Source organism: Vidua chalybeata, chromosome 26 (genome assembly GCF_026979565.1).
Source record: "Vidua chalybeata isolate OUT-0048 chromosome 26, bVidCha1 merged haplotype, whole genome shotgun sequence".
NCBI lineage: Eukaryota > Metazoa > Chordata > Aves > Passeriformes > Viduidae > Vidua > Vidua chalybeata.
Genome location: NC_071555.1, coordinates 4,877,974 through 4,904,736, shown reverse-complemented (window position 1 = coordinate 4,904,736; position 26,763 = coordinate 4,877,974). Strand labels below are relative to the sequence as shown.

The following is a 26,763-nucleotide window of genomic DNA, read 5'->3' as shown; positions in this document are numbered from 1 at the left end:
TCTGGTCTGAAGGTGGATGGTGGAATGAAGGTCCTGAACACAGAACTGTGGTGGCATTTCAGAGACCCTGGGGATACCCCTTGTCCCCAGCTGTCACTGCAGAGGGGCAGGAGCTCCTGCAGGTCCCACCTGCAGCCCTGGGCAGATTCCTGACACACCACAAGGGATCTAAAAATCACCTCCCCTGGTTCAGGCTATTTAAACCCCCACTTCACACTAGTCATGCCTGCTGTGGGATGCACTTTATGTTCCCTGGCTCTGGAAAACAGGATCCTCTCCTGCCTCACTCTCCAGCTGATGCTGAGCACGGCAAAACACAACATGTGCTGGTCTTTGAGGTGACAAATTTATGAGTAAATGTTTTAATCACCCATTTTATTCTCTTCAACAGTTCCTGGGAAGGAAATGTCACCACTTGAGTTTGGATGTGAACACCAAGCCCAAGTGTGTGTGTGGGGCTGGAAAGTTTGCAGCAGTCCAGGGTCACTGGGTTCCAGCACCAAAAGAGCTTTGCTTTCCTCTTTTCCACATTAAAAAAGGCAAAAGATCCACTCAGCAGATGCTGCTGGATCCTGCATATGGTTGGAGGCTCCACAGAAACATCTTTTATGCTTCCATGAAGAGCATCCCACAAGATGTTCTTGAGTGGAGGAAGGACTACACTGTGCTTTCCCAAAAAATAAATAACCCCAAAAAATCACTGCTGACACTCCTGCCCTGTCCCTCAGCACCCTTTCCTTTTCCATGTGGGATAATTCTTGGAGGGCTGAGGAAGCAGCAAGGCAGTGACTGCCCAAGGGCTGTGGATGCTGAAACCCCCTGGATGGCTGAAGATTTCAGGGCTTGTCTCTTTAATCAAAATGAGCCATTTTCACAAAAAAAAAAATCTCACAGAGAATAATCTTTACTTCCTCTCTCCCTCACTGTCAAACCTTAGGATAGAGCAGCCACATAAAGCCCCGTTTCCCTGGGAAACCAAGCTAAAAATAGCAGGGCTGGCTGGGGAGACTGGGCCGGGGGCTTGGAGATTGCAGTTGGAGATGGCACCGGGGCCCAATATCCCCCTGCTGACCCTGGTGCTGAGGACCCCATGGAAATCCCTGCAGTCCCACCCTGCAGGCTGGAGAAGGACCCTCCTGCCTGGGCAGGGAGAGCTCTGGGGATGCAGCAGGACTGGGACCCATCCCTTGGCCAGGCTCAGCTTCCAGCAGCTCTGTGGGGCCGGGGCCGGCTGGAACCCCCAGGCAGGAGCTGGACACAAGCAGGGGTGGTCACAGGCAGCCTGGGGGGACCTGTCCCCATGGCATGGAGGAGGTGACAGCCCAGATCCTGCTGGATCCATAGCTCAGCTTCTGCAAATCTGTGCCCATCAGCATCTCCGTGAGGACAGGAGCAAAGGAACGACTCCTGTGCCAGGGGATTGGGGCCAGGGGGACTGCGGGGGTCTAAGGAGAGGTTGCCCAGAGCAGCTGTGGCTGCCCCATCCCTGGAAGTGCCCAAGGCCAGGTTGGAGCAGGCTTGGAGCCCCCTGGGGTAGTGGAAGATATCCCTGCCCATGGCAGGGGTGGCACTGGACGGGTTCTAAGGTCCCCTCCCACCCAAAACTTTCCCTGACCCGTGATCAGCACAGATGGGGTTATTTATTGCTTGGCTGCTCTCTACATCAAGGAAACAGCACTGTCAGAGTGCTCCATCCCTGCAGACACAAACACAGTCCTGGGTGAAGGAAGGGTCGCCAAGGCCTGGCTGCACACTGGGATTTCTGGAAGGGAGCCTGGCCCACGAACATTCCCAGGAGGCTGGCACAGGGTGGAGCCATCCCTGCAAATCTCCTGTAACTGCCCTCCAGGCTGCCAGCAGATACCAGGCTGGGGTGATGCAGAATGAAAACAACCTTTCCTTCACCAGTATCAGCTCCTCTGAGTTCACACCGGGAAAAGCACAAAGGGAAAAAAGGAATCATCTTTTGTGAGTTTAATTCAGAATCTAATTACTCAGTATAAATTAGTCAGCTGGCTTCACCTCAGCTTTGCCATGTAACAGCCCATGAATCACAGCTCTGTTACAGGATGTATGGTGCCATTCGGATGTAAAAATGCTTTATGCAAGGCACCCTGCGGCCTGGGAATATTAATTTATACCATGGGCTCTGGTGGATGAACTGAAATGAAAGCAGATGAGGAGGTAAGACACAAGCCCTGATCAATGTCTGAAACTGAGGAACAGGCTCTGGGTGCTTTGTGAGGTGGAATCAGCCACTGCAGCTCATGGACAGCTGGGACATGTAGAAATGGTGGCATTAAAATCCACTGACTGTGACAAAGATTCTCTGGAGAACAACACTGTTGTGGTTTCCTTCCCCTGCTTGCTCTGTGTCCTAAATATTCCGTTTACTGTTCCCAGATGAGCTCCCATGGACACAGACCTGGACAGAAAATATTCCTCTCTGTAATCCCAACTTCCTCCCAGTGAGCCGCATTCTGTGGCAAGAACTTCTCTGGCAGCTCTTCCAGTCAATCCCAGTTTCTTTCTGTGGTTTGGGAGGGATGAGGGCTGAGGACTGTCATGCCTGAGAACAGCACACACACCCCAATTTCCCTAGGGAGGCAGCAACACCCACTCCAAAGGCTCCAAAGTCACTTTACAAAGCTCAGCCACCACCTGGGAGTTATCCCAGCTGGAAGGGACACTGTGGCCATGGACTGAGGGGACACCAGGGGCGAGTTCCTCCTCCCAGCGCAGCACTGAGCTGTTCCTATGTTTGTGCTCCTGACCAGCTCCTCCTCACCACTTAGAGGGGAACTAAACATTCCTTACAGCCTCATTTGGAGCCAGAGACTGAATTTCCACAGATCCTGAGTGGTTTCACAGTCGAGCTGATTCCCTCTTGTCCTGCCTCCTCCATGATTACTGTCACCTCTGTGGGGACAGCACAGAGCAAAGTCCTGCCCTGGGAAGGGAGCACAGGGCAGTAACCTCAGAGCTGGCTGGGAGAGGGTGGCAAATCTTCCCTCAGCACCTCTCATCCCCTGGCCAGCCTGTGAAAATAACCCCCAGTGCAAGAGTGTTTGCTGAGAAAACAGGAATTATCTGAATTATCTAGAGAATTATCTGAACAGGCTGCCCAGGTCAGGGCTGGAGTCCCCATCCATGGAGGGGTTTAAAAGCCCTGTGGGTTTGGCACTTGGGGACAGGGGTCAGTGCTGGCCTTGCCAGTGCTGGGGAACAGCTGGACGCAGATCTTGGAGGGCTCTTCCAACCTGAATCTGTGATCATATGGACTTCAAGAACCTGAGTTTGTTATTTACACCTAAGCTATTTACACCTAAATTAGGGCTTGGCTCTAATAACACAGTTCTTGGGTGCCAGCAAACGCAGAAGACAAGAGGCAGAGTTTATTTTATGCATCTTTACCCATGTGCTTAGGAATTCTGTTTGGATTCGAGGTCAGGGAATTCTGGCTGGCATGGAAACACAGCCTGCTCTGTGTGACTGGGGTATGAACCCAGAAAGATTCACAGCCACCAGAAAAGAACATTTCAGGTGTGATCCCTCATCCATGGGTTCAGTGGATTCCTACATCCTGATATTCATGGAATTACAGAACCATGGAATAGTTTGGGTTGGGAGGAACCTTAAAGCTCACCCAGTGCCATCCCCTGCCATGGCAGGGACACCTTCCACTGTCCCAAGTCACTCCAAGCCCCATCCAGCCTGGCCTTGGACACTTCCAGGGATGGGGTATAATATTCTTTGCAAAGGTAGGATTAATTTACCATTCCATGGACACACTCAATCCTAAATTCACAAATTACAGCAAACACAGCCCCATCCTCCCCAACCACAGCAGTGCAGGGCACTGGGGAGTGAGTAGGAACATCCAAACCTTCCTCTAAATGAATTGGTAAAAAGAAAAACCAGGAAGACTTGAGAGGTGCAATTAGAAAGTTGGAGTGACCACAAATATGCTCCAAGGACTGAAGCCCCTCTGCTCTGGAGCCACACTGCGAGAGCTGGGGGTGTTCAGCCTGGAGGAGGCTCCAGGGAGAGCTCAGAGCCCCTTCCACAGCCTAAAGGGGCTCCAGGAGAGCTGGAGAGGGACTGGGGACAAGGGATGGAGGGACAGGACCCAGGGAATGGCTCCCACTGCCAGAGGGCAGGGATGGATGGGAGATTGGGAATTAGGAATTGTTCCCTGGGAGGGTGGGCAGGCCCTGGCACAGGGTGCCCAGAGCAGCTGTGGCTGCCCCTGGATCCCTGGCAGTGCCCAAGAAGCACTCTAGGATAGTGGAAGGTGTCCCTGCCATGGCAGGAGGTGGGAATGGATGGGCTTTAAATTCCCTTTCCTCCCTAACCATTCCATGATCCTATGAATATGCAAAATGCTGATGACTTCCCGTCCTGCACTGCAAACCCATTTACAACAGCCCTACAAAAATGTACCAAAGGTGTAAAGCATTTGTTAAATAACTAATCACCTCTGCTAGTGTATTTTCACCAGAAGAAAAAAAAAAAAAAAAAAAGCTCAACACAAGCCTTTGATAACATAGCTCAGACTCTCCAGGAGAGAGCTAAAAGCCTAATTTTCCTGAAAAACAAACAGAAAAATTATCAAAAGATAAAGGCATCCCATAATTTAATGGTATCACTTCAAACAATAGCTCCGCCTGCAGTCAAAGCATGAAGCAGGGAGACCAAAAATGGGAATAATACATCACAAGTGGGGGAGAAAAAGGAAGTCTAAATGATGCAATAAAAAATAAACCATGTCTTTGAGAGACTCCAGTTAAACAAGTGAGGGGCCACATTGTGCATTCATTATCATTCCAGCAGCAATTCCCTGGAGACTCGAGCCAGCAGCACTGCAGCACACACCAAAGCAGGAGGAAAGAGCATTTTAAGTAGGTCACCAGTAAATATGATCACGATGGAGCTTTTTTTGTTGTTGTTTTTTGGTTGCTGTCAGTCACTGGGGGCCCTTAACCGAGGGAAATACTGGAGAAGGAAAGAACTGATGGAACAGCAGCGAGGTGGGCAGAATTCCAGGGAAAATGTGTGGCAGCCTCCTGAAAGCAGCTGTGTACTCCTGGGATCAGCAGCAGCACCACACGGAGCAGCTACTGGGCTCCCAGTATGGAACTGGGTGTTCAGAGGAAGGATGAGGACAGTGGGGAAATGCAGGTTGGGAATTTAAGGCTCAGGGATTTAATGGAATCAGAGCATTATCCTCTTTCCTTTCAGATTTCTTTGCCCACCTCTCAGGACTTGTGCTGAAGAAATCAACCTCAAAGCACCCACCCCAGTGACTCCCTGCCCAGTCCTAAAGTGGGGGGAGGGAGGAAAGGATGGAGGGAGGGATGGAGGGAGGGATGGAGGGAGGGAGGGATGGAGGGAGGGATGGAGGGAGGGAGGGATGAAGGGAGGGAGGGATGAAGGGAGGGAGGGAGGGAGGGAGGAAGGAAGGAAGGAAGGAAGGAAGGAAGGAAGGAAGGAAGGAAGGAAGGAAGGAAGGAAGGAAGGAAGGAAGGAAGGAAGGAAGGAAGGAAGGAAGGAAGGAAGGAAGGAAGGAAGGAAGGAAGGAAGGAAGGAAGGAAGGAAGGAAGGAAGGAAGGAAGGAAGGAAGGAAGGAAGGAAGGAAGGAAGGAAGGAAGGGAGGAAGGGAGGGAGGGAGGGAGGAAGCTAGCTCTGGGGACCATTGTGTGCTGTGTAGGGATGGGACAGAGATGGGAGAGGGAGGATGCCTGTGGCTTTGTGTGCTGGGAGGCCAAAGCCAAGGGAGGGATGGTGAAGGGCAGCAGGATGCCAGCAGCACAGACAGCCCCAGACTGAGCGGCCACTCTGGCCCAGTAGGACAATGCCCCATTCCCAAAGCCCATCCCCTGCCCCTTCCCTTCCCCCTGCACTCCTGGGTCAAATGCTCTGTTTGGCACAGGATCCCATTGTCTCCAGAGCAGAACTCCCAACCCCAGCTGCTCTGCTCCCACGTTTGGGTGGTCCCTGCTCCCCAGCCCCCCAGTGTCCTGCATGGCACTGACACAGCTCAGCTGGAGCAGGATCCTCGGGGGGACAGAAGGGGGAACAAAGGGATATCAAGGAGCCACCAGCTCCTGTGTCTTAGGTTGGAAATGCAAGATGTGGCTGGGGTGTGTATTCCATTGCCATCTGTCAGAGCTGGGGCAGCTCTCTGCTGTTCTTTGGGCAGTTTTCATTCTCTCTCCCACAGCCAATCCTCCCTCCAGGAGATCTCTGCTGTTCATGGCCAGTGAGTGTCCCTGCATGGCTGAGAAAATTCCATCATCCCATGGGGAGAGGCTCTGCCCAGGGGAGGAGCCAAGCATTCCCACCTGGATCCAATCTGCCCTTGGAACAGCACAGCAGCCTTTGGCCACTGCATTCCCAGAGGAGCAGCTTTCTTCCCCACTGCATTCCCAGAGGAGCAGCTTCCTTCCCCACTGCATTCCCAGAGGAGCAGCTTTCTTCCCCACTGCATTCCCAGAGGGAGCCCAGGCCCATCTCCAGCAGCCCTGGAGCTCCAGAGGAAAACTCCAGCCTTGTCCAGGATCCCGCTCCAGCAGAAGCACAGCTGGCACTGCAGGAGGGCTGAGCCACCATGGAATGGCACTGCTGCCACCACCCTGACCCACAGGCTGCCAGGGCCTGCTCTGACTCTGGGAGTGTTGTTTTGTATTACTGCATTTGTATTTTTCCTAATAAAGAACTGTTATTCCTACTCAGGAATCTTCACCTGAGAGCCCCTTAAATTCACAATTATAACAATTCAGAGGGAGGGGGTTTACATTTTCCATTTCAGGGGAGGCTCCTGCCTTCCTCAGCAGACCATTCAAACCAAGAGATGCTGTCACTGTCAGATGTTGCTGTTTGACACCCAAATTTAAATCCTTCAGTCCTGCCCTGAAAACCAAACCAGCACTTTGCCTCCAAGCCTTGGCTGGAAGAGCCTGGGAGCAGCTCAGTGCTGGCCCTCAGGGACACAAGCAGAGATGGACATTGAGAAAATGATGCTGCTGGAAATCTGGGGCATTTCAGGAGTTCTCTGGAACATCTCCACACCTGGTGCATATCCAGATCTCCTTCCACTCCAGCATTCCCTATTAGTGGGAAGGAAAACAAGGCCAGTGATGACACAAAAGCTCATCCACCTTCGAGGCAGGGTCCAGGTTGGATGGATCTGAATGTGGAAGCATAGGTGCACTTTGGACTTTTCCTAATTTTGGTTTCTCAGCATTGCACCTCCCAGATGAAATCCTTGAAGGAAAGGATGGATTGAAATGGGATGAAATCTGCAGTGAAAGCTGCTCCCTCCACACCCATTCCAGCCACAGACTGTGGGGCGGTGAGGGGCCCTCAAATAAACTTCTCCCTGTGCCTGCATGGGCAGCAAACCCTGAGGAGCTGGTGATCCTCCTGGGTCCAGCTCAGGATATTCTGGGATTTTGTGACCCCAAGAAGCTCCTTTTGCCAGCTACTTATCAACCCAGTGAATGTGGCAGGGAGAAAATGGCTCATTGTTCTCCCCTGGGGAGGAGCTGAGGGCCGAGCATCCTGGAGAGGCTGGGAGCCTCTCTGATTGCAGGGACCCCACCTGGACCCCCAGGAAAAGGCAGGAATCCCACATGGACCCCCAGGAAAAGGCAGGTTGTTCCTGTGTGCCCAGAGGACACCAGGGAGCTGCCCCAGAGCAGGAGATGGGGCTGGGGCTGGGGCTGGGAGAGGAGATCAGCACTGCAGCACACCAACACCAGCATGTGGCTGTGGCACCTCCTGGCAGCAGCTCGGGTCTGAGCCTGGTGTGCTGTGCTGTCAGAGTCCAGGACATCCCTCTGGCTGCCCTGGCTGGCTCGAGACCCTGGCAGGGGGCTCGGAGACCCTGGCATGAAGTCAAAAACACCTGTGGCTTCAATTTTAGCCCGTGGAAAACTGTCAATTTTAAATGAGGAATTACAAGTCACAAGGGTTTTAGTAGTGTGATATTTGAACTAACACAGGGTGGAAAAGTAGAATTTTGGGATTCTACTTTTAGAATGGGGTTCAAGGGGGTACAAGATGGAGGGATTTGGGCGTGTCCTGGCCTTCTTCTTCTTTGTCTTGTTCTCCATGTCTTGGTGTGGTGGTGACACTTTTCTATTGGTTTAAGGTAGAGATGTACTGTCTAACATAGGTGATGGGAATTGGTGAAGAAATTGTAAACATACACACGTAGTTTTGAGTCCTGGGAGCCGCCCAGGACTCGAGGCCAGACTGCTGTGGCTTCTGTACTAGGCGGACCACAGCAGTTCAGAGAAAGAATATAGAGATAAGAAGAAATAAACAACCTTGAAAAAGCACAATTGGAAGCATTCCAGGCTCCTTCTTTGGCTGCATTCGGGCTAGGGAAGCAAAGACTCTTTAGGATCTCTCTTGGGGTCAGCCTGACCTAGGAACCCCGAGAGAAATCCACACTGTGCTGGGAGCTCTCCTCCTCACATCCCCACAGCCTCCAACCCCGGTGTTCAGGCAGCCCAGGCTGGCACTGGGATCCCTCCCAGCCCTGCCCTGCCCTCAGCCTGGTGCCTCAGCACTTATCCAGGCCAGATCCTTTAAGGTGACATTTTCCACCACAGGATTTTTGTTTTTTAAGCACCTCGAAGGGATCCCACAGCTCAGAGCCCAGCACAGAAAAGAAAATGAGAATAGCACAATTCCCAGAGCTTTCCTGGGAGTGGGACAGCTGCACCATCAGGATCCTGCCACCACATCTGGTGGGGAGAGGAGCCCAAACTCCAGCTGCCTCCTCTGAGTGGGATTTATCCCAGAATCCCAGGATGGGAAGGGACCTTAAACCCCATCCAGTGCCACCCCTGCCATGGCAGGAACACCTTTCACTGTCCTAGGCTGCTCCAGCCCCAGTGTCCAGCCTGGCCTTGGGCACTGCCAGGGATCCAGGGGCAGCCACAGCTGCTCTGGGCACTTGTGCCAGGGCCTCACCTCCCTCACTGTGAAAAACTTCTTTATCTGGGGGAAAAAAAAATTGGGTTTTCCACACCAGCACTCCCCTCTGTTTTTTTTTTTTTTTTCTCTCACTTAATTCAGCATAATAACGAATTGTTGGATAATAAATAATTTGTATAATAAATTATTACACCCAGCTCTGGGCAGGAGCAAAGTCTCAGCCTGACTCCAGCAACAAAGCAGATTTACAAGAAATTTGCCTCAGCTCATCCCCAGTGCCTCTGTTTTCAAAAGGGGGAAAAAAGCAATGTTTAAGCAACAGCTAATCAAAAGTGATTTAAGGATCTGAAGGGCTGAAATGGAGCCAACACATTAAAACTCACCACAAAATTACCATAAATGCACTTATGCAAATCTTTCTTATATTACATCAAAAACCCAACACAGCTTAATTTAGGAATTTGGCAGAGCAAAGGGGAAAGAAGAGAGCCATGGACCAAACACACTCAGAAATTTGGGTAAAAAATGACAACCTGGTGTAGGAGGATTTGTATGGAGAGCAACACTGCAGACTCAGTGGATTGAGTTGATCTACTTCAGTTTTACACCAGGAACATGATTTTTTTTTCCAGCCTGCTGTACAGCACGAGCTTTAACCTTTAGCTCACAGATTCAGTTCTGTATCTGTTGCAAAAAAAAACCAAAATAAAAGCTCTAAAATCTATCAAGTAATAAATGGTTTTGCCTTGTTTTTCCAATACAGCCATGTTTCAATTCTAATTTATTTGATCTCAGCTTCAGAAGGAATTGTTGGGAGCCAATATTTTTGCCAAATATTTAGTATCTGATTAAAAAGCTCTTCAGACATTTCCATAAATGCCAAGCCCCAAGCTCGGGGTCTTCAGCACATTCAGATTTTATCAGTGAGATCCTCCAAACATCCTGAAAAAACCCAAATCCAAACCTCCCCTCTAAGCATAACATTTGAGCTATGTGAAAAATCACTAACTGGAGTCACTAAATAGACTGAAATCATTAAATAGAATAATTTTCTGGGATCCCAGTGACTCCTGACAGAGCAGTCACAGAAATGCCTTCTGGAGAACAACTCAAATCTGAGCTCAGGAGATGCAATGAGCTGAGCCAGAGGAAAATGGGAGGAAAGGAAGCTGAAAAGAGCAGTTTTGGCTCTGCTGAAGATGCCACAGAGCAAAAGAACAGGAAAGCTTTGTTAATGTGTATTTTCATGATACTTTGTTTTATGTAAGAATGTAAAAAGTGGCTGGATCAAATATCTAATATATTAATCAATATCAACATTTAATATTCTCTTGAATATTAAAGAGAAAAATGCATTTTCCCTTATTGTTTCAAACATAACCAACCTACTGATCCTCTTTATTTTATTAAATTTCCATGTCCCTAAAAATATTAAGGCCTTGAAAACCATTGCTGTCCTCATTTTTACAGAAACCTCTTTGGGACTGATACTGAGAGCTCTCCCCAAACTGAAGGAGTGCGGTTAAAGGCAAAGCTTTTCCTAAGCTTGGCTCAGGCTCTGGCCCATGGAGCACACCAAGACTTTATTGGGAATAATGAGAGCCAAGGTGGGAAACCAAGGTGGGAAACCCAGCCTGAAGTGTGTCACTGGGAACAAAGGGGCTGCACAACTCCTGATAAAGTTTTAGCATCACTCACGAGGCATTTTCTGTGCCTGAAGCTTTGTGAGCAGCTCTTGGCGCTGCCAGCCCAGCCTAGCCCCTTCCCACAGCCCAGGGAGGACACAGAACAGCCTGGGCTGGGATCCCAGAGCGGGAGCAGAGGAGCTGAGCATTGATCTCAGCAGAAGCTGCTCAGGTTGGGAGCTCTGTGCTGACCCAAACCCATCTGTGTCCATTGTGGCTCCCAAGGGGCTGTTTGCAGCAGCTCAGGGCTGCACACCCAGGCTGTAGCCAGGGGGGTTCTCCCTCTCCAGGAGCTGCCTCCCAGCTCCACATCCCCCTGCCCTCCCACGAGGGCACATGGCACGAAGCTCAACCCCCTCCCCAAGGCAACCCAGAAGGTGCAGGCTTTCTGTGGCTGAGCTTTGGGCTGCTCCCAGTGCCCAGCCCGTGTGCCAGGGCAGCTGCTGGGGCAGCCCGGCTGTGCCAGCCTGGCAAGGCTGGAACAGAGCCCGGGCAGGGCAGCCCGGGCAGGGCCATCTGCTCAGGGAGGGAGAGGCTCCGGAGCCGGGCTGGGAGAACGAACCAAGGCAAGATCAGCACCATGGACACCCCTCAGTGGTGCAGCCACACACGGAACCCGCCCCGGGGCTGCGGGGGCACAGCTGGGCATGGCCCTGGGTAGGGACGGTTTGGGGTGACTGGGAGTGGGGCTGGCCCAGCCTCATCCCCACGGGTCCAGATGTGAGAAGCAGGTGAGCAGCACTGACAGCAATGAGCCGTGGAGTGCCCAGGTGTGCTGAGCAACCACACAGGGACAGAGGGCACACAGGGGCACTGCATGAACAGGAGGGGATCAAAGACTGGGCTAAAGAACAAGAAAATCAGATGTCTGAAGCCTTCTGATGTGACAGGGTGTTGCTCTGTATGGGCTGGAGCTTTCTGAAATCGTATGGTGACACTCTGTATATTGAGGCCATCTCAACTGTGACAGCCCTGCCCAGAAACCCTGTCCTGGGCTGACCCCAGAGCCTGGGCACCAGGGGACAGCCATTGTCCCCTCTGCCCACTCAGGTGAGACCCCACCTGCAGAGCTGCCCCAGCCCTGGGCCCAGTGCAGGAGGGACCTGGAGCTGCTGGAGAGAGCCCAGAGAGGCTCCAGGATGGTCCCAGGGATGGAGCAGCTCTGCTGGGGAAAGGCTGGGAGAGCTGGGGGTGCTCCCCTGGAGAGGAGACAGGGGTGACCCCACTGTGGCCTTGCGGGGCCTGAGGGAGCTACAGGAAACACAGAGAGAGAGGATTTCCAGGGGATGGAGGGACAGGCACAGGGAATGGCTCCCACTGCCAGAGGGCAGGGCTGGATGGGAGATTGGGAATTAGGAATTGTTCCCTGGGAAGGTGGGCAGGAGCAGCCTGGGACAGTGGAAGGTGTCCCTGCCATGGCACAGAGGTGGCACTGAATGGGCGTTAAGGTCCCTTCCAACCCAAACCATTCTGGGATTCTGTGATTTTGGGATGCAGCAGAGGATTTGGGGCTATGTTTGTACGCTCCAACACTTCTTAGGAGATGCTTCCTGCTTCTGTCAGGTTTTAACAGGGGTAGGGTGATGGTTCATGGAATCATGAATCATTAAAGTGGAAAAGACCTTTAAGATCATCGAGTCCAACTGTCAATCCAGCACCCTGTTCATCACCCCAGTGCCACACCCACACGGGGTTTTTGAACATTTCCAGGAAAAGAAAGAAGTGTGGATTTGTGTCAAACTTTCCAAGTGTTGAATGAGCACCGAGAGCTGCAGCTCAAGATAGAAAATAATAATTTGTGATAACGAGTACACTGAACAGAGCCCAGAGCCAGAAAAGGAAGAGGTTTGTAATATTTAGGAAATATAGGAAAAATCCATATTTAGAATATTCCAATATTTAGGAAATATAGGAAAAATTCAAAAATAGGAAAGTTCCATCTTCCTATTCCCACATTCAGTGCCTGTGCTGAAGGAAATCTCCAGTTCCCAGCACCAAAAAGGAAGCTGGATTGGGGAGGGTGGTTGTGGGATGTAAGATGCAGGAATTCCAGATCCCCAGGGGTGATTACCTTAATTGCTTTCTGATCATAAATGTCTCAAGAAGAGCAGGGAGCTGGACAGAGCCTCATAAAATGACACAGAAAATGCTGAGGGTTCTAAAAATAAAATGTTCATATTTAGGGGTCTGAGGCTTCTGAAACCCTGATGGAGGAGCAGGAGGAGGAGGATGGCTTTGAATTTTCTACTCTAGGACTGTCTCACCTCTTCTGACAGTCTCAATGCTGTTTTTTCACCAAGACCACAAAAAATCCAGCTTTACCCTAGTGCTTTAGCTTGTCCAAGGATTCACCAGTTTAACCTAGCAGATCCTTTAGCTGGAGACAGGGAATGAACTGGGAAACTCAAAGAACTCTGCAAATGTTCAGTGAGAACAACCATCATTTGTACAATATCACACCGGGGTGGTGGGCTGGAGAGCACCTGTGGCCACTGGAGAGCACCTCTGGTCACCGAAGAGGATTTTTGGGTCACTGGAGATCTATTTCCCAGGAATTACAGTTACTGAAGAAACCTGGGTCCAAATTCCCAAAGTAATCCAGGATTTTTAAGTGCCCTGGGGAAGATTTCCTGAACACAAAACAACTCCAGGAGACCCCAAGCAACACCATGGGAATATCAATCTCCTTCAGCAGCTCAAGCCCCAAGAACTTCAGTTTTACCAAGAGCTCCCTCCCAGGACAACCCTGGACATGGAGCTGTGGCATCCAGGAGCTGCTCAGAGAAGGGAAAGCACCAAAGTTACACAGGGCTGCTGGAATAAAGGATAAAAAGGAATGAAACTGACTCCTCTTTCCAGAAGGTTTTGTACAAAATTGCTGCTGGCACACAATGGTAACAGGGCACAGGCAGATCAGGGGAGGAAAACTGACCAATAAACCTCTCTGGACTCAAAGGAAGACCATGAAACACAATTAATTGTTACTATTTATGTTATCAGACACAAGAATTGACTTTTAGATGTAGAGGCTGGGTCTCAAATAAAGGATTCACACAAACTCATCAGCCTGGTGAGAGCAAACCCCTCCCTCAAGCTCATTACATTCTCAATATCACAAATCCAAGACTGAGGTGTGGGAAATGAAACTGTAGAAAATTCTTCAAGTCTGATAGAAAGTTTACATAGAATGTATCTGTGTGTAAACCTTGAGATAAGAAATGCTGGCTCAGAAATGCCATGGAACAGGACAGACATTGCTGAGAGAGAACTGGAACTAGAAACAAGTTTCAAAAGGTGGCCTTGTAAATAACACTAGATACTTCGGAGAAATAAAACTATGAAAGATGCATTATAATAAGATTCATGAGGGGTAATTTTAGATGATTTGCTTTAAGGCATTTACAGCATGGTGTAGCCAAAGCTGATAAGCCAAGGAACACTTACAATGTATTGTAATTTTAAAATAGTTACCTTTTGATTGTAATAGTGTAAATTATAACATCTGTATTGTCTCACCCTTCATGTAACACTGAAAATAGAATAAAAGTTTTGAAAATGCCTCTCAGTTACCCTATCTCTGGGTCAGAAAAGGGCTTAATCCAACACTGAGGGAGACAAATATTTTTTTCCATGTCAGGAACACATTGAGAAGTGTAACAAAAAGTACTTTTCCACAGGAATGTGAGCTGGGGAGGCTTCCCTGGCCAGGGACCCACTCAGAGATGGAGGATGAGCAGCAGCAGCAGAGGGAAGATGAGTTTTAAGGAAGGGAACAATTCTCTTCTAAGTTCCTTAATGAGTTCCCTTCCCACAGGACAAGTGTTTGGAAAAACTCAGTTGCAACAAGAGTTTTCCAGGATGTAAAAGAATTAAACCAGAGACAGTCTCAGCAGGGTGCTGTAATTCCACCCATCCATGCCCTGGAGTCACTCAAAACAACAAATCTTTCATTTGTTTTCCAAGGAAAACTCATTTCTCAACCCAAGTTACAACTGTGAGGTCGACAGAGGAGTTACCAGAGCTGATTACTGGGGAATCATGGAATGGGTTGGGTTGGAAGGGACCTTAAAGATCAGCCAGTGCCATCCCCTGCCACGGGCAGGGACACCTTCCACTGTCCCCAGTGGCTCCAAGCCCTGTCCAACTTTATAAACACCATCAACCAAAGGGAAATCTTAGCTGAAGCCTAGAAATCTTTTTGAAGTCACAAAGATAAGCCAAGAGAATTAGGCCAATCTTTCCAGTTTGTTTATTTCCCCGTTTATTTTGTAAAAGGAAAATGTTTTCCCTTTGCCACTGCCCTTCTGCAGGGTCAAGCAGTTGGTGCTTAAAAGCTGCTACCTGGGGGTTCAGGCTACCCCCAAAACCCAGCAGAACTTGCCTAAAAATGGATTATCCTTAAAAATGATGGAGACTCCATCAGCTCAGGGATCTCCTCAAAGCTTAAGCAGCAGATTGTGATGCCAGGGATGCCACCCCTCCTCGGAGGGCAGGCTCTGCCCCAGGACATGGTTATTTCCTCGGGGAGAGGCTTTGGGAGCCTTGCTCCTGTTCTCCTGAACAATCTGGGCTCCTCCTCCTTCCTGTGTCCCCAGATCCCATCATTAATATCCCCATGGTCCCCTCCCGACTGTCCCTGGCTACATGGAAGATGCTTTTGGTTTAGCTCCCTGAATCTCAGTAGTTAATCAAGGTTTCTACCAGAGAAAGGTAAACAGCTGTAAAAGAAAGGAACAATCTTAAACTGATTAAAATCAGCCCAGTTCTGATAGGAAAAAGCATCTTCATATAACAAATTGAAGGTTTAATCTCTGATCACGTGATTCCTGGGCCTGAGCCAAAGGTTTGTCTCTCCACATCAGTGGAAAAAAAAAATAAAATAAAAAATCTTGAATCTATTTTAATCAAATTATTTATGTTCCAGACCAGGCTGATTACTGAGCTGAGTTTTTTTTCCCCAAACAATCAAAATCACCCCAAGTGGAATCTCCTCTGGCTTTGTGTACAGACAGGACCAAAAACGTACCAAATGCTCCTGCTCTCTCACAGTGGGCTGAAAATGGGTATTTATGGGGTGTTTGTCTCCATCTCCTCTGCATTCAGACTAAATAACAAAATCACTGCTCAGCTCCCCTCAAACAGCATCTCTGAGATAACGGCAGCAGTTCCATCCTCACACGTCTCTGTGTTTGCAGAAGCTCTGTTTGCCACCACTGGAGCAAAGAGCAAACACCAGGAAAAAACATCTGTGAGTTCTCTTCTCTTCTCAGATCCAACCTCCCAGATCGCTGCAGTTCTGGGGAGGATTTACCTGACAGTGACTTCTGCAGTGCAGGGTGTCAGGAGAACAACGCCTCATCCCCAGACTGGAGCAGTTCCAGTTCTGTGGCTGAAGCTTTGAATGCCAGGGAAACAGCAAAGTGCTCTTTTTCCCCCTAAAAAATGCTTTTCTGAATGCCCTGAGGTGTCTCCTCCAGCCCCAGCTCAGCTTTGGGTTTCCCTACACCCACCCCAAAGGATGAGCAGCCTCTGGTGACCCCACCAGCTGTGACCCCACCAGCTGTGACCTCGCTTCTCCCCTCGCAGGCTCCTGCTCTGCTCAGAATTCAGCAGAAAAAGCTTTAATCCCAGTTGTGTCCCCATGTGCTGACGGAACCACAGAGGTGTTTTGGGATGTACTTCTCCAGGCAAGTCTGGCCTGGAATGGAAGCCTGGGAAGCCTGGGCCTGTTTCACCTGGTTTGAAATCTGAGGGCACAGATTTTTTTTACATCTCTGTAGATAGATGTATATACATAGAATTTCCTACATTTTACATAAATATAAACGTATTTTTCCTCAGTTCTTGCAGATATTCTGGGCACTGGCACAGGGTGCCCAGAGCAGCTGTAGTTGCCCCTGGATCCCTGGAAGTGTCCAAGGCCAGGCTGGACAGGGCATGGAGCACCCTGGGACAGTGGAAGGTATCCCTGCCCATGGCAGGGGTGGCACTGGGATGGGCTTTGAGGTCCCTTCCACCCAAGCCACCCCAGGATTCTGGGATGTGTGCCTATCTATGTATATACATGGATTTTCCCCAATTTACATATGTAATTTATGTATAAATTCCACCTGCCCAGCCACGTTGCTGTGTTACAGTGACACACGTGCAGGTGACACTAAATCCAACACCCAAACCTCTCCACTTCCCCAGCCAAAGAAACTGCTGCCACCTCACTCATGCAGTGAAATGCAGGGATGGAGCACAAGGGCAGCACTTAGGGCAGGAGGAAGGGACAGGGGGAATGTGATCTCCCTGAGGACCACCAGGAGCCCCAGCCCCTGAGGCAGTCTGAGATCCCCCTGGGTGAATTCCTGCTCCATCAGTACCCGAGCCAACGCTCCAGGGTAAGGCCCAGAACTAAGGAAGATGAATCCAGGGCACACTAATGATTAAAATTGGCTGACAGGTCCTAAAGTGCAATGGAAAATATAAAATTATCCTCAGGCAAGTGATTTTCTGTTGGAGTTGTGCAGGGATTGCTTTTGACTGCTCTTTTAACTCTCCCTTCCCTCCAGGAATCCTGGAAGGAACCCAAGGGCTGTGGCTCAGCCAACGTGGGGATTAGGGAACAGAAAGCACTGGAGAGCAGGGCAGTGACTCCCCGATCCCAGCACGTGGGCAGCCAGACAGAACAAACCCTGCCTGCTCCCAGAGGGCAGGGAATGACCCCTGGGAACAGGATGGGCCTTGGGCACCTTCCCTGGGGACACCTGAGCACCCCCAGGGCTCAGACCACCCACACGGGGAGGACCCCACACAGGTGGGAGGCACAGCATGGTGAGAGCACAGGGAGGTGACCACAGCTGGGTCATCTCAGGTGAAGGGCACCCAGAAAGTCCTCAGTGCCCTGCACTGCTGACTCCAGACATCTTCTACAGCCCAAGGGGCCATGAGGATATAAAATGGAAATGGCAAATATAATCCTGCCCTTCTACACCCACCCCCTCTCCTCCAAGAGCCCCTCAGGTCCCTTCCCCTGAGCCCCAGCACTGGCAGGGAGGCTGTGGCCACACCCAGAGCTCCCAGGAGCTGCTCCCTGCCTTGGCACACCAAGGACCAGGGCACTGAACTCTGAGCTACTGCACAGCACTTTGCTTCCTGCTGGGCACCAAGGGCAGAAACATGACCCAGATTTCACACACCTACTCCTGCAAGGGACCACGGATCCTCCCAGCTGCTCCAGGCACTCACTGCATCCCAGCTCTCCAGGGCTCTGGCAGGAGATGCCCATCCCTGATGTGGAGACAGCCAGGAAATTCCCAGGGGAGCTCAGGCTCATGGACACTACACACTGCTTTGCAGGCAGACATGAACTTTCTGTGGCCACTACATCAACACCTCATCCAGCTTCCCATAATTTCTATTGGGAATTCAGCGGCATTGTATAAAAACCCCAAATCCAGCTGACTCAGTAGAAGCGTGACTTGAACTCCTGCTAACTCCACTAAAAATGTTACAGCTCACAGCAGCCTCATGTTAGTTTTCCCCTGTATAAACACTTATTTGTGAACCACAATCTCAAAGCAAGACAATTCCTACCAGGAATAACTTTTAAAAGACACAGCTTCATGAAGCTTTCATAGGTGATGCAAAGAAACGTGAACTCAGGCAAAACATTCCCAAATGTGAAGCCTTTGTGCCCAAAAGCAGCTGCAGAATGCAGCATTGAGAGATGTCACCTCTATAATTGCTCTAAAATGTCCAAGCTATTTCTTGCTGAAAATGTCCAAAATTCCCAAATAGATGTGTGAGCATTGATGTTCCCAGTTCAAAGAGTTTGGAATAAAAAACCCAACAAAACTGATAGAAAGTATCAGAATGAGAAGGTTTGGGTGTCCTCAGCTCAGGTGACACCAGCAGCCTCCTCCTCCCCTTTCCTACACCACAGAATGGCACTGAACCCACATGATTTTTTTACACACACAGTTGCAGGATCATTACCTACCACCACCCACACAGCCACAGGTGCCTGTGACACCTCAGCCCTGCTAAAACCTCCCAGCAGGGATTCAGGATGGGTGCTGAGATGGCTGGAAATTGCTTTTAATGTTCAGAGAGCCCTGGAACCCATGGGAGCTGCTCCCACACCCCAGGGGGAGCAGAGCCCTTAAACCCCACCATGGGTGGGATCTTCCAAGCAACTGAACTTTTAGGCTTGAGATTTTCCTGCTGGCTCCAGCCTTAGCTCACAACGAGCACCTCCTCGGGCAGGGCAGAGAAACCCGACCCCTGCCGAGGCACACGACCCGCAGCTAATCCCGGCTAATGAGGAATTCCCCCAGTGCCTCTGCAGCACAGGGTCAGCTAATCCCATTCACTGACAGGAGTTTTTGATGCTAGGAAAATGGAAAGTGATGGAAAACATGAATACATTCCTGAATGTTTTGATTTACAGATATTGCTTTGAAGAGGGAAACCATGACATTTATATATTTGGGAAACAAAATGCAAGTTGTCCTGTGCATTGCCCTTCATCCAGGAACTTTTATTGTATGTTGGAGAAAAAGGGGCTTCTACAGCAGCTCTCCCATTTACCCAGCTGTGCTGAGATTTGTCATTCCAAGCACTAAAATAATGCTAATATTGTGTTAAGTGGAGCTGATCAGCACATAAATGTATTTAACTGCCATTCTCCTACAGACAGTGATTAGATTAAATCAAATTCTTTTTAAAGATAGAAATGTCACTGTTAAATCAGTATAAGAAACTGGAAATCAGCAGTTTCCACCTTTAGGAGAATGGTGCAACATTTCAGGCTCATGGTCACAACATCCTTTGTTAAAATGAAGCACCTCTGGCTGAGGCTGGGTGGGGAACAGGTGACACAAGGGCTGGTGCTTGGGGGACCCATCTGAGCAAAAGTAAAAGCAATTTTGGATAATTGGACACTGAACACAGGAGCTGGAGTGTCACCAACAGTGTCACAGCCCATCCCCACACCAGAGATTTAGCAAAGCCCTGAGGAGCATCAGCCACCTGAAGGTGATGCTGGATGGAAGAACTCCAGGGACTTCCAGGATTCCCAAACAAAGTGCATTGCTTTACAGAATCTCCTGAGCCTGCAAGAGCAGCTGCCTTTGACATGAAACAATATTTAGGTAAAACCAAAACTAGAGAATGTTTTCTGTTGCTTTGCAGCACCAAATTTCCCCAATCAAGTTATGCCAATGCTGAGAATCCATTTCCAATGGACTCAGCCTCTGCCCAAAGAAGCAGGGCCAGTCCTGAACTTCACACTATGGTGTGAAGTGGCTGGACCAGCTCAGTCTTCTTGAATTCATGGAAAAACACCCAGGGACCTAAAGGGACCAAAATTCCCTCTCGTTTTCCTGCTACTCACAGCTCTGTATGAAGATTTACCTATAAAGGCTCTCTCAGTTCTGTGGGGCTTGTGAACAGCAAAGCCAAGGCTGCACATGCTGAGCAGCATCATTCCTCTTGGGAATCTCCTCTGGAGGAGCCAGGGAACAACCCAAAGATCTGCTCACTCCATAGTCTGTTTCTCCCTGGAGTTCCTTTCTGTGCCTGGTGCTGGTGTGGGCAGCTTGGAATTCACTCCTGGGATCCAGGTGACTCCTGCTGCTCCAGGAGCTCAATCCCAGATACCCCCATACCAAATCACCAGCTTTGGCTCAGGGATTTACAAGACAGACAGACTTCAGGGAGCAGAGATGACATTGCACAGCAATGATTTATTGCTCAAGCAATAAATCACCTGCTGGTGATTTATGGTACTAGGGCAGGGGTCAATCTGAGCAAAGAAAAGCTCCATCTTAATTTTAAGTATGAAGAGTTTGGCTGTAAGAAGTCCTCAGGAGCCATTGTGACACACCCCAAGTGCACCTTCAGTGACATTTGTCCCCCAAACACCTGTGGCTGCCACACACATACAGGGAAGGCAGAAGAGGCAACAAAGAGTAAAAAGTGTGTCCCAAAAACGCCAGGAAGAAAGGTCACTGTGGTATCCCAAGAGTGCAGTGAAGTACCACAGCTCCAGCTGCAGCCCAGCAGCACAGTGACTCCAGGGATGATCTCCACTTTGGAATAGGTGTCCAGCAGCCCCAGCCCCAGCACTGACCTCTTGAAGTGACTGGCCAGGACTCCCACGAGCTCCCCGATCCTGCTGTCGTTGGAGGGGTCATTGCTGAAGAGACAAACGATGAGATCCTTGTTGTCTTTGGTGTGGAACACCACGAGCTGGTCCTTCCCATTGGAGACACTCAGCCCCACCAGCTGAGGAGAGAAAGGGAGAACAATGTTGGCTGTGCTGATATAAAAATGTTGATGTCCCTTGATCCCTGGAAGTGTCCCAGGCCAGGCTGGATGGGGCTTGGAGCACCCTGGGACAGTGGAAGGTGTCCCTGCCCATGGCAGGGGTGGCACTGAATGGGCTTTGAGGTACTTCCAAGCCAAGCCATTCCATGATTCCATGATTGCCTGTGCCTTTGCCACTGCCAGGCTGGTTCTCTCCTCTCCAGGATGCTCCCAACCGCCACCAGGGAGCTGAGGGGTGGCAGTGGGTGGGTGTTCCCCCAGCAGCTGAGCAAGCAGAAACAACAGCAGCTCTGTGGAATTCAGCAGCCTGGGAGGTGTGAGAGAGTGTGCCCGTCCAGCCTGGGATGGCTCCCAGCAGCTCCTGTGTCACTGCTGTGTCCCTCCCCCTCCCCAGGGCCACGGGGCACCCACCAAGGATGGCACCAGCTGCTCTCCCAACAGCCCCAGGTAAAAGCTCTCCCCAAAACCTCCCCTGGCTGACACCACTGCATCCCACACTCATCGGGAGTCTGCTCAACAGCTTCTCCAAGCCTCCACACTCTGGGAAACCAAAGGCCTCAGGGGAGGGTTAGGTGGGATACTGGGAGAATTTCTTCACTGAAAGGAGTGACCAGCCCTGGCACAGCTGCCCAGGGAAGGGGTGGAGTCTCCATCCCTGAAGTGTCCAAAAAATGTGTGGATGTGGCACTGGAAGATGTGATTTGGTGGTGCTGCTGCTGGACTTGATGATTTTAATGGTCTTTTTCAACCTGAACAACTCTGTGCCACTGTGATTTGCAGGTAACAAGAATTTAGGAAGAATTTGAGTCACAAACCCTGCAAAGCCACAGTGATTCCCATGCTTCCCATGATTTAGGCATGGATTAAGGTCTGTCTCTTCTGACAAAACAAAAAGGTGCAAGGGTTTGGTTTGGGTGTTTTATTTTATGGCATTTTCTTCTTGTCTGTTAAGTAATTGCACCTGGCTCATCAAAAGCTTTGTGATCATCTCACAAAGGAAAACCAGGGAATTTTTAGGAGGGGCAATCTGGGGGCACAGGTTACTCAGAAGAATATTACAGAAAGCAAAAAAAGGATCTGTGTTGGGGAAACAATGTGTAAAGAGAGCAAAAAAAAAGCCTCAAAAGGCAAGTACAGCAGAGCAGAGAAAAGAAAATAGAATAAAATAAATAGAATATAATAAATGGGATAAAATACATAGAATATAATACATGGGAAAAATAAAATAAAATAAAATAAAATAAAATAAAATAAAATAAAATAAAATAAAATAAAATAAAATAAAATAAAATAAAATAAATAAAATGGTGAAAGGATGATGTGTACAAAGAGAACACAGAGGACTTTCCCTGTCCATTAAAAGGCTCCTTTGAGAGGAGGAATTTGCATTCAGGAATTTGCAGAGGGAAGCCCCATTCCCCTACAAGTGAGAGGCACCCATAAAGCATTTTGTTGAAATTACAGCCTCATTATTCCCTTGTTTAGGGGAAAAGGCTCTTGTGTCCCCCAGTCCAGCTGGAGATTCCCAACTCCTGGCAGCCCAGGGCCCCCAGGGGTTCGGGCTGCTCCTCAGGTTTGCTGCAGCACTCACAACGTGTTATTTCCAAGGAAGCTGCTCCAGCAGCTCCGGATGCCTCAGCCAGCCCAGAAAAGCCCAGCCCAGCCACAGCAGCGTGCTCTGTGCCCTGTTTTCAGGATCAGACTCCATACAAGGTCCAGTCCCTGGGATTTTGTTGGTTTGTTACCCCAGGAATGAAGGACAGCAGCTGCTGATCCAGAAACCCCAGGCAGGGCCCTCCTGCTACCAGTTGCACCAGCACAGGTGGAGATTATTCCAAGTTCAGGCTATTTTGGGGTTATGAAATGCTTTCCCAACAAGCTCCACCTCATGCACAGGCATTGACAGCTGCCTGGCTTTATAGTGTCCCTTAAAATTAATTTACATGCTTAAATACCCTCCTGTGAGCACAATAGCACCACAGGGACTGCTGCCATCAAGGTTTTAAATGTGCAGCGAGTGTGAAAGATGAACAAGTTGCAGTGGTGGATTTGAAAAGGTAATTTAAACATTAATTATTCAACAGAACCCTGTTAGGAGGCCAAGAGCCCTTCAAAATCTTCCCATTTCACCCCTCCCCACAAGACCGTGAGCGAATAAATGCAACACAAAAGAAATCATTTCAGAGAAGGTGCTTATCTCAGTATTTACCAACACTAATATTGGCCCTGCTTGAAGAGCAGGAAAAAATCCTCAGCTTCTGCAGAACATCCTTTATTAAGTTCACCACTGCAGGGGAGATAGGGCTGCTAGAGCCTTTCTGCTGCTTGGGTGCCTTTTCATTCCTCTCAGCCATTACCTGTTTGGTTTTAATTCAGGTAAAAACAAGAAGGTCACTGTGTATTGGTACTCTGAGGTGATGCCAGAGTGCTGGCAGATGAAAAATCCACACAGAGAATCCCCCAAAGCAGCATCTTCATGTGGAGAAACCAGCAGGGCTGACAGGGAAGCTGTTGTTTGTCAGGTTGTGTAGAGAATGGCACATTCCTCATCCAGAGCTATGGGATGGTTTGGGTTGGAAGGGACCTTAAAGATCACACAGTGCCACCCCTACCATGGGCAGGGACACCTTCCACCATCCCAGGCTGCTCCAAGCCCTGTCCAACCCGGTCTTGGGCACTGCCAGGGATCCAGGGGCAGCCACAACTGCTCTGGGCATCCTGTGCCAAGGCCTCACCTCCCTCACTATAAAAAATTCCTTCCTTCTATCTAAGGCAAATCAAACCTGGTTTAGTTCCCAGCCCTTCCCCTGTGCCAGTGCAGAGCCTGGCACTGTGCAGGGACAGGAGAGACTCCACCCATGGCCAGGCAGACCTGGCTCTGGGACATGGGGAGCGATTTCCTGGGCTGAAAACAAGTTTGTGTGTGTAGCAGCCATCAGCTGACTGTCTCCAGTGATATCTCCATGGAAACACCACCCCCGAGGATGCTGCTGTGTTGACAGGGCACTTCTGAAACGCTGACAGGGAGCAGCAGAGGAGCAGGCAGAGGATTCCAGGATTCCAGTCTGGTTCACCTCTGTGCATGGGAAGGACAATCCCTCTTCCCAGAGAACACTCATCAAACGCAGGACAGGGCTCCATGGATACACATCACTACTGATGTCATTATTGTCCATTTGCTCCTCAAAAAACCTTCAGAGCATTTCAAACCATTGCTCTTGTCCCAGAAAGGAAGGAATTTCTGTATCACTGATCAGCTCCATCCACTGCCTCCCTCACATGGTGGAAGGGCTTCCATGAGAGGAGGGATCAGGCACAGAAAAATGGGGAGAGTGTGCAAGGCAACTCAGGGGTGGAAAAACAACACAAATATAAACACAAGGTAACAAATATGAAACATAACTACAACAAGGAACAAATAACTGCGTGAAAGGATTGACTGTTTGCCAGAGTTAAATCTGAGAAATCCTGGCAAGAGAAATACAAATGGAGTGGCTATGAACTGGAAGGAAGTAGGTTTAGATTGGATATTAGGAAAAAAATCATTCTTGTGAGGGTGGGCAGGCCCTGGCACAGGTGCCCAGAGAAGCTGTGGCTGCTCCTGGAACCATGGAAGTGTCCAAGGCCAGGCTGGACAGGGCTTGGAGCAGCCTGGGACAGTGGAAGGTGCCCCTGCCATGGCAGGGGTGGCACTGGATGGTCTTTAAGATCCCTTCCAATCCAAATTCCATTCCATTATTCTATGAAATATTTTGTGTCCTGTGTATAAATCAAAGGCACCCCAAATTCTCCTCCTCTCCTCTTCCTGCAGCTCAGGGGGCTCTGGATCCATCAGCAGGATCAGTGCCCACCCCAGTCCTAGAGCAGTGCAGGCAGGGCTGGGGCTCTTCCCCAGGACACAGGGCAACAGAACTGGACTTTTACACCACAGAATCTACCAAAGCTCAGTTTAATCGAATTTCCACCCTGGAACATTACCTTGACGACCTGTATGGGTCAGCAGAGGACCTGCTGGACCCATCCCTCCTGTGCCAAGCACTCCAGGACCCCTGGAATCTCAAGGACTCCTGCTCAGGTCAAACAAACTGTCTGGCCAAGATTCCCTGTGGTAGGTTACTGAAGGGAATAACTGCAGATCTACCAATAAAACTGATTTATAGCTGCAGAAATGTGAGAACTCAGAGCAAGAGAGACCTACTTGCACACATCATTAACTGCTCTTGTCCTGAGGAAATGCAAATCAGCCACATGACCAACACAGAGCCAAAATATAACAATATTGAGCCAAAATACAAGCAAAAATTCAACATAGAGCCAAAAATACAACCAACACTGAGCCAAAATACAGCCAAAATAGCCAACACAAGACCACCATAGAGCGTGCCCTAGGGCTCTCTGTAGGAATGGATATTCTATTTTAGACACATCTTTTATTGGTGAAAAAGCAACAATTACTGACATTTCTTAGTAGCAGATATTCTATGAGTAACCTGAAATTGTACTTGACTTGCTTAGCTCTGATGTTTAAGGCATTAAGGATTTCAGAGGGAAATGTTCAGGTGACCAACAAATGATCTGGTCTTGTGTTGCTGTAAATGTACAATCTGCACCTTCACACCCATCAGGCACACAGGTAAAACAGACATTATTCTAAACCTGTGATAAACACAGATTTATCTCTCATTATTCCTTCACTCAGTGAATTTCAGTGACCTGGACCCTCTGGTTAAGGTAAGGGTAGAGAAACCAATAGTGAGAAATCCTGATGGACAAAATCCTGCCATGTCCACATCACCAAAAAACACCTGTCTGGGAACACCTGGAAAATCAGGTGTGGAAAACCCCTCTGCTAAAAGGCTGTGAGTGTTGGGGTGTCTGAGTTCTGCTGGGAGGTTGGGAGTGTTTGCACCCTGGTTTTCACCAGGCTGGGGGTGTCTGCACCCTGGTTTACACAGGCACACAGCCCCTGGGCACACAGCAGGATGTGCTGCCAGCCCCTCAGAGCATGGAGACACCAGTGCTGGGACAGCACAGCAGCCAGGAAAACAGCTGCTCAGGGCACCTTCCTTTCAAAACAAGAGGCACTGCCATGGAGACACTGCCTGCTGCAGCCAGGATTCCTACTGGGAGTAGCTACTCCATGGATACGCTGTGCTGGGTGCCCAGCTGAGGCTGATGCCCAGCAAGGAGGGCAGGAGGAGACTCTAAACCCAACATTATGGATGCAGCCAGAGCTAACCATCCCCTCCACATCTGCAGATGAGGTTTCACCCTCACCCTAATCCCATCCCTGCCCTCTCAGCAATACAGAAATGCCAGGTTTGTCATTTCTCCAAATGCAAACGTCCCAGTAAATCCGTGCAGGGCATTTCCCAGCAGCCAGGCAGGCTCTGGAGGCTGGAGATAACCAGAGCACTGTCACCTCGGGCTGGGGGAGACTCAGCTGAATCCCTGCTCCAGGATGTTGGGGAGCAAAGCTGAGGTGCTCCCACCCTTTCCATCCCTGATAATCCACTGCCTGGCAGCTCCACCCTGCTACCCCCAAGGCCAGACCTCACTGTAATTCTGAATTTAGTTTTGAGAAGATTTACATTAAGCATGAACAAATATAAAAAAATAAAAATAAATAAATTCAAGCACGACCTGAAGGATCAAACAAACCCTCAGAGACACAGGAATAGTGCCATAAGCTGCTGTGAAATGCCAGCCCCTGCCAGGGCCAGGATCCTGCACACAGCAAAGCAAACAAACAGGGAGGGAGTAGAGAAGTGTAAGAGGCAGTTTGGGGTTTAACTTTTATTTTATGCACCAA

The 26,763-nt window shown here is 49.6% G+C and overlaps 1 protein-coding gene across 2 annotated transcripts in view; it reads right to left on the bottom strand.

Annotated features, from left to right (window-relative positions):
* The window catches only part of MYO1D (myosin ID), a 154,357-nt gene that overhangs the window by 37,881 nt on the left and 89,713 nt on the right, over positions 1-26,763 (bottom strand). The window contains exons 21-22 of one of the 2 annotated variants that reach the window (XM_053965193.1): positions 20,755-20,909; positions 9,556-9,633 (exon numbers count right to left, since the gene is read on the bottom strand). In XM_053965193.1, coding sequence (XP_053821168.1) covers positions 9,609-9,633; positions 20,755-20,909 — 180 coding nt within the window. In that variant the 3' untranslated portion in view covers positions 9,556-9,608. Of the gene's footprint in view, positions 1-9,555; positions 9,634-20,754; positions 20,910-26,763 lie in introns of those variants that run through there. The other variant, XM_053965192.1, reaches the window with a different exon arrangement.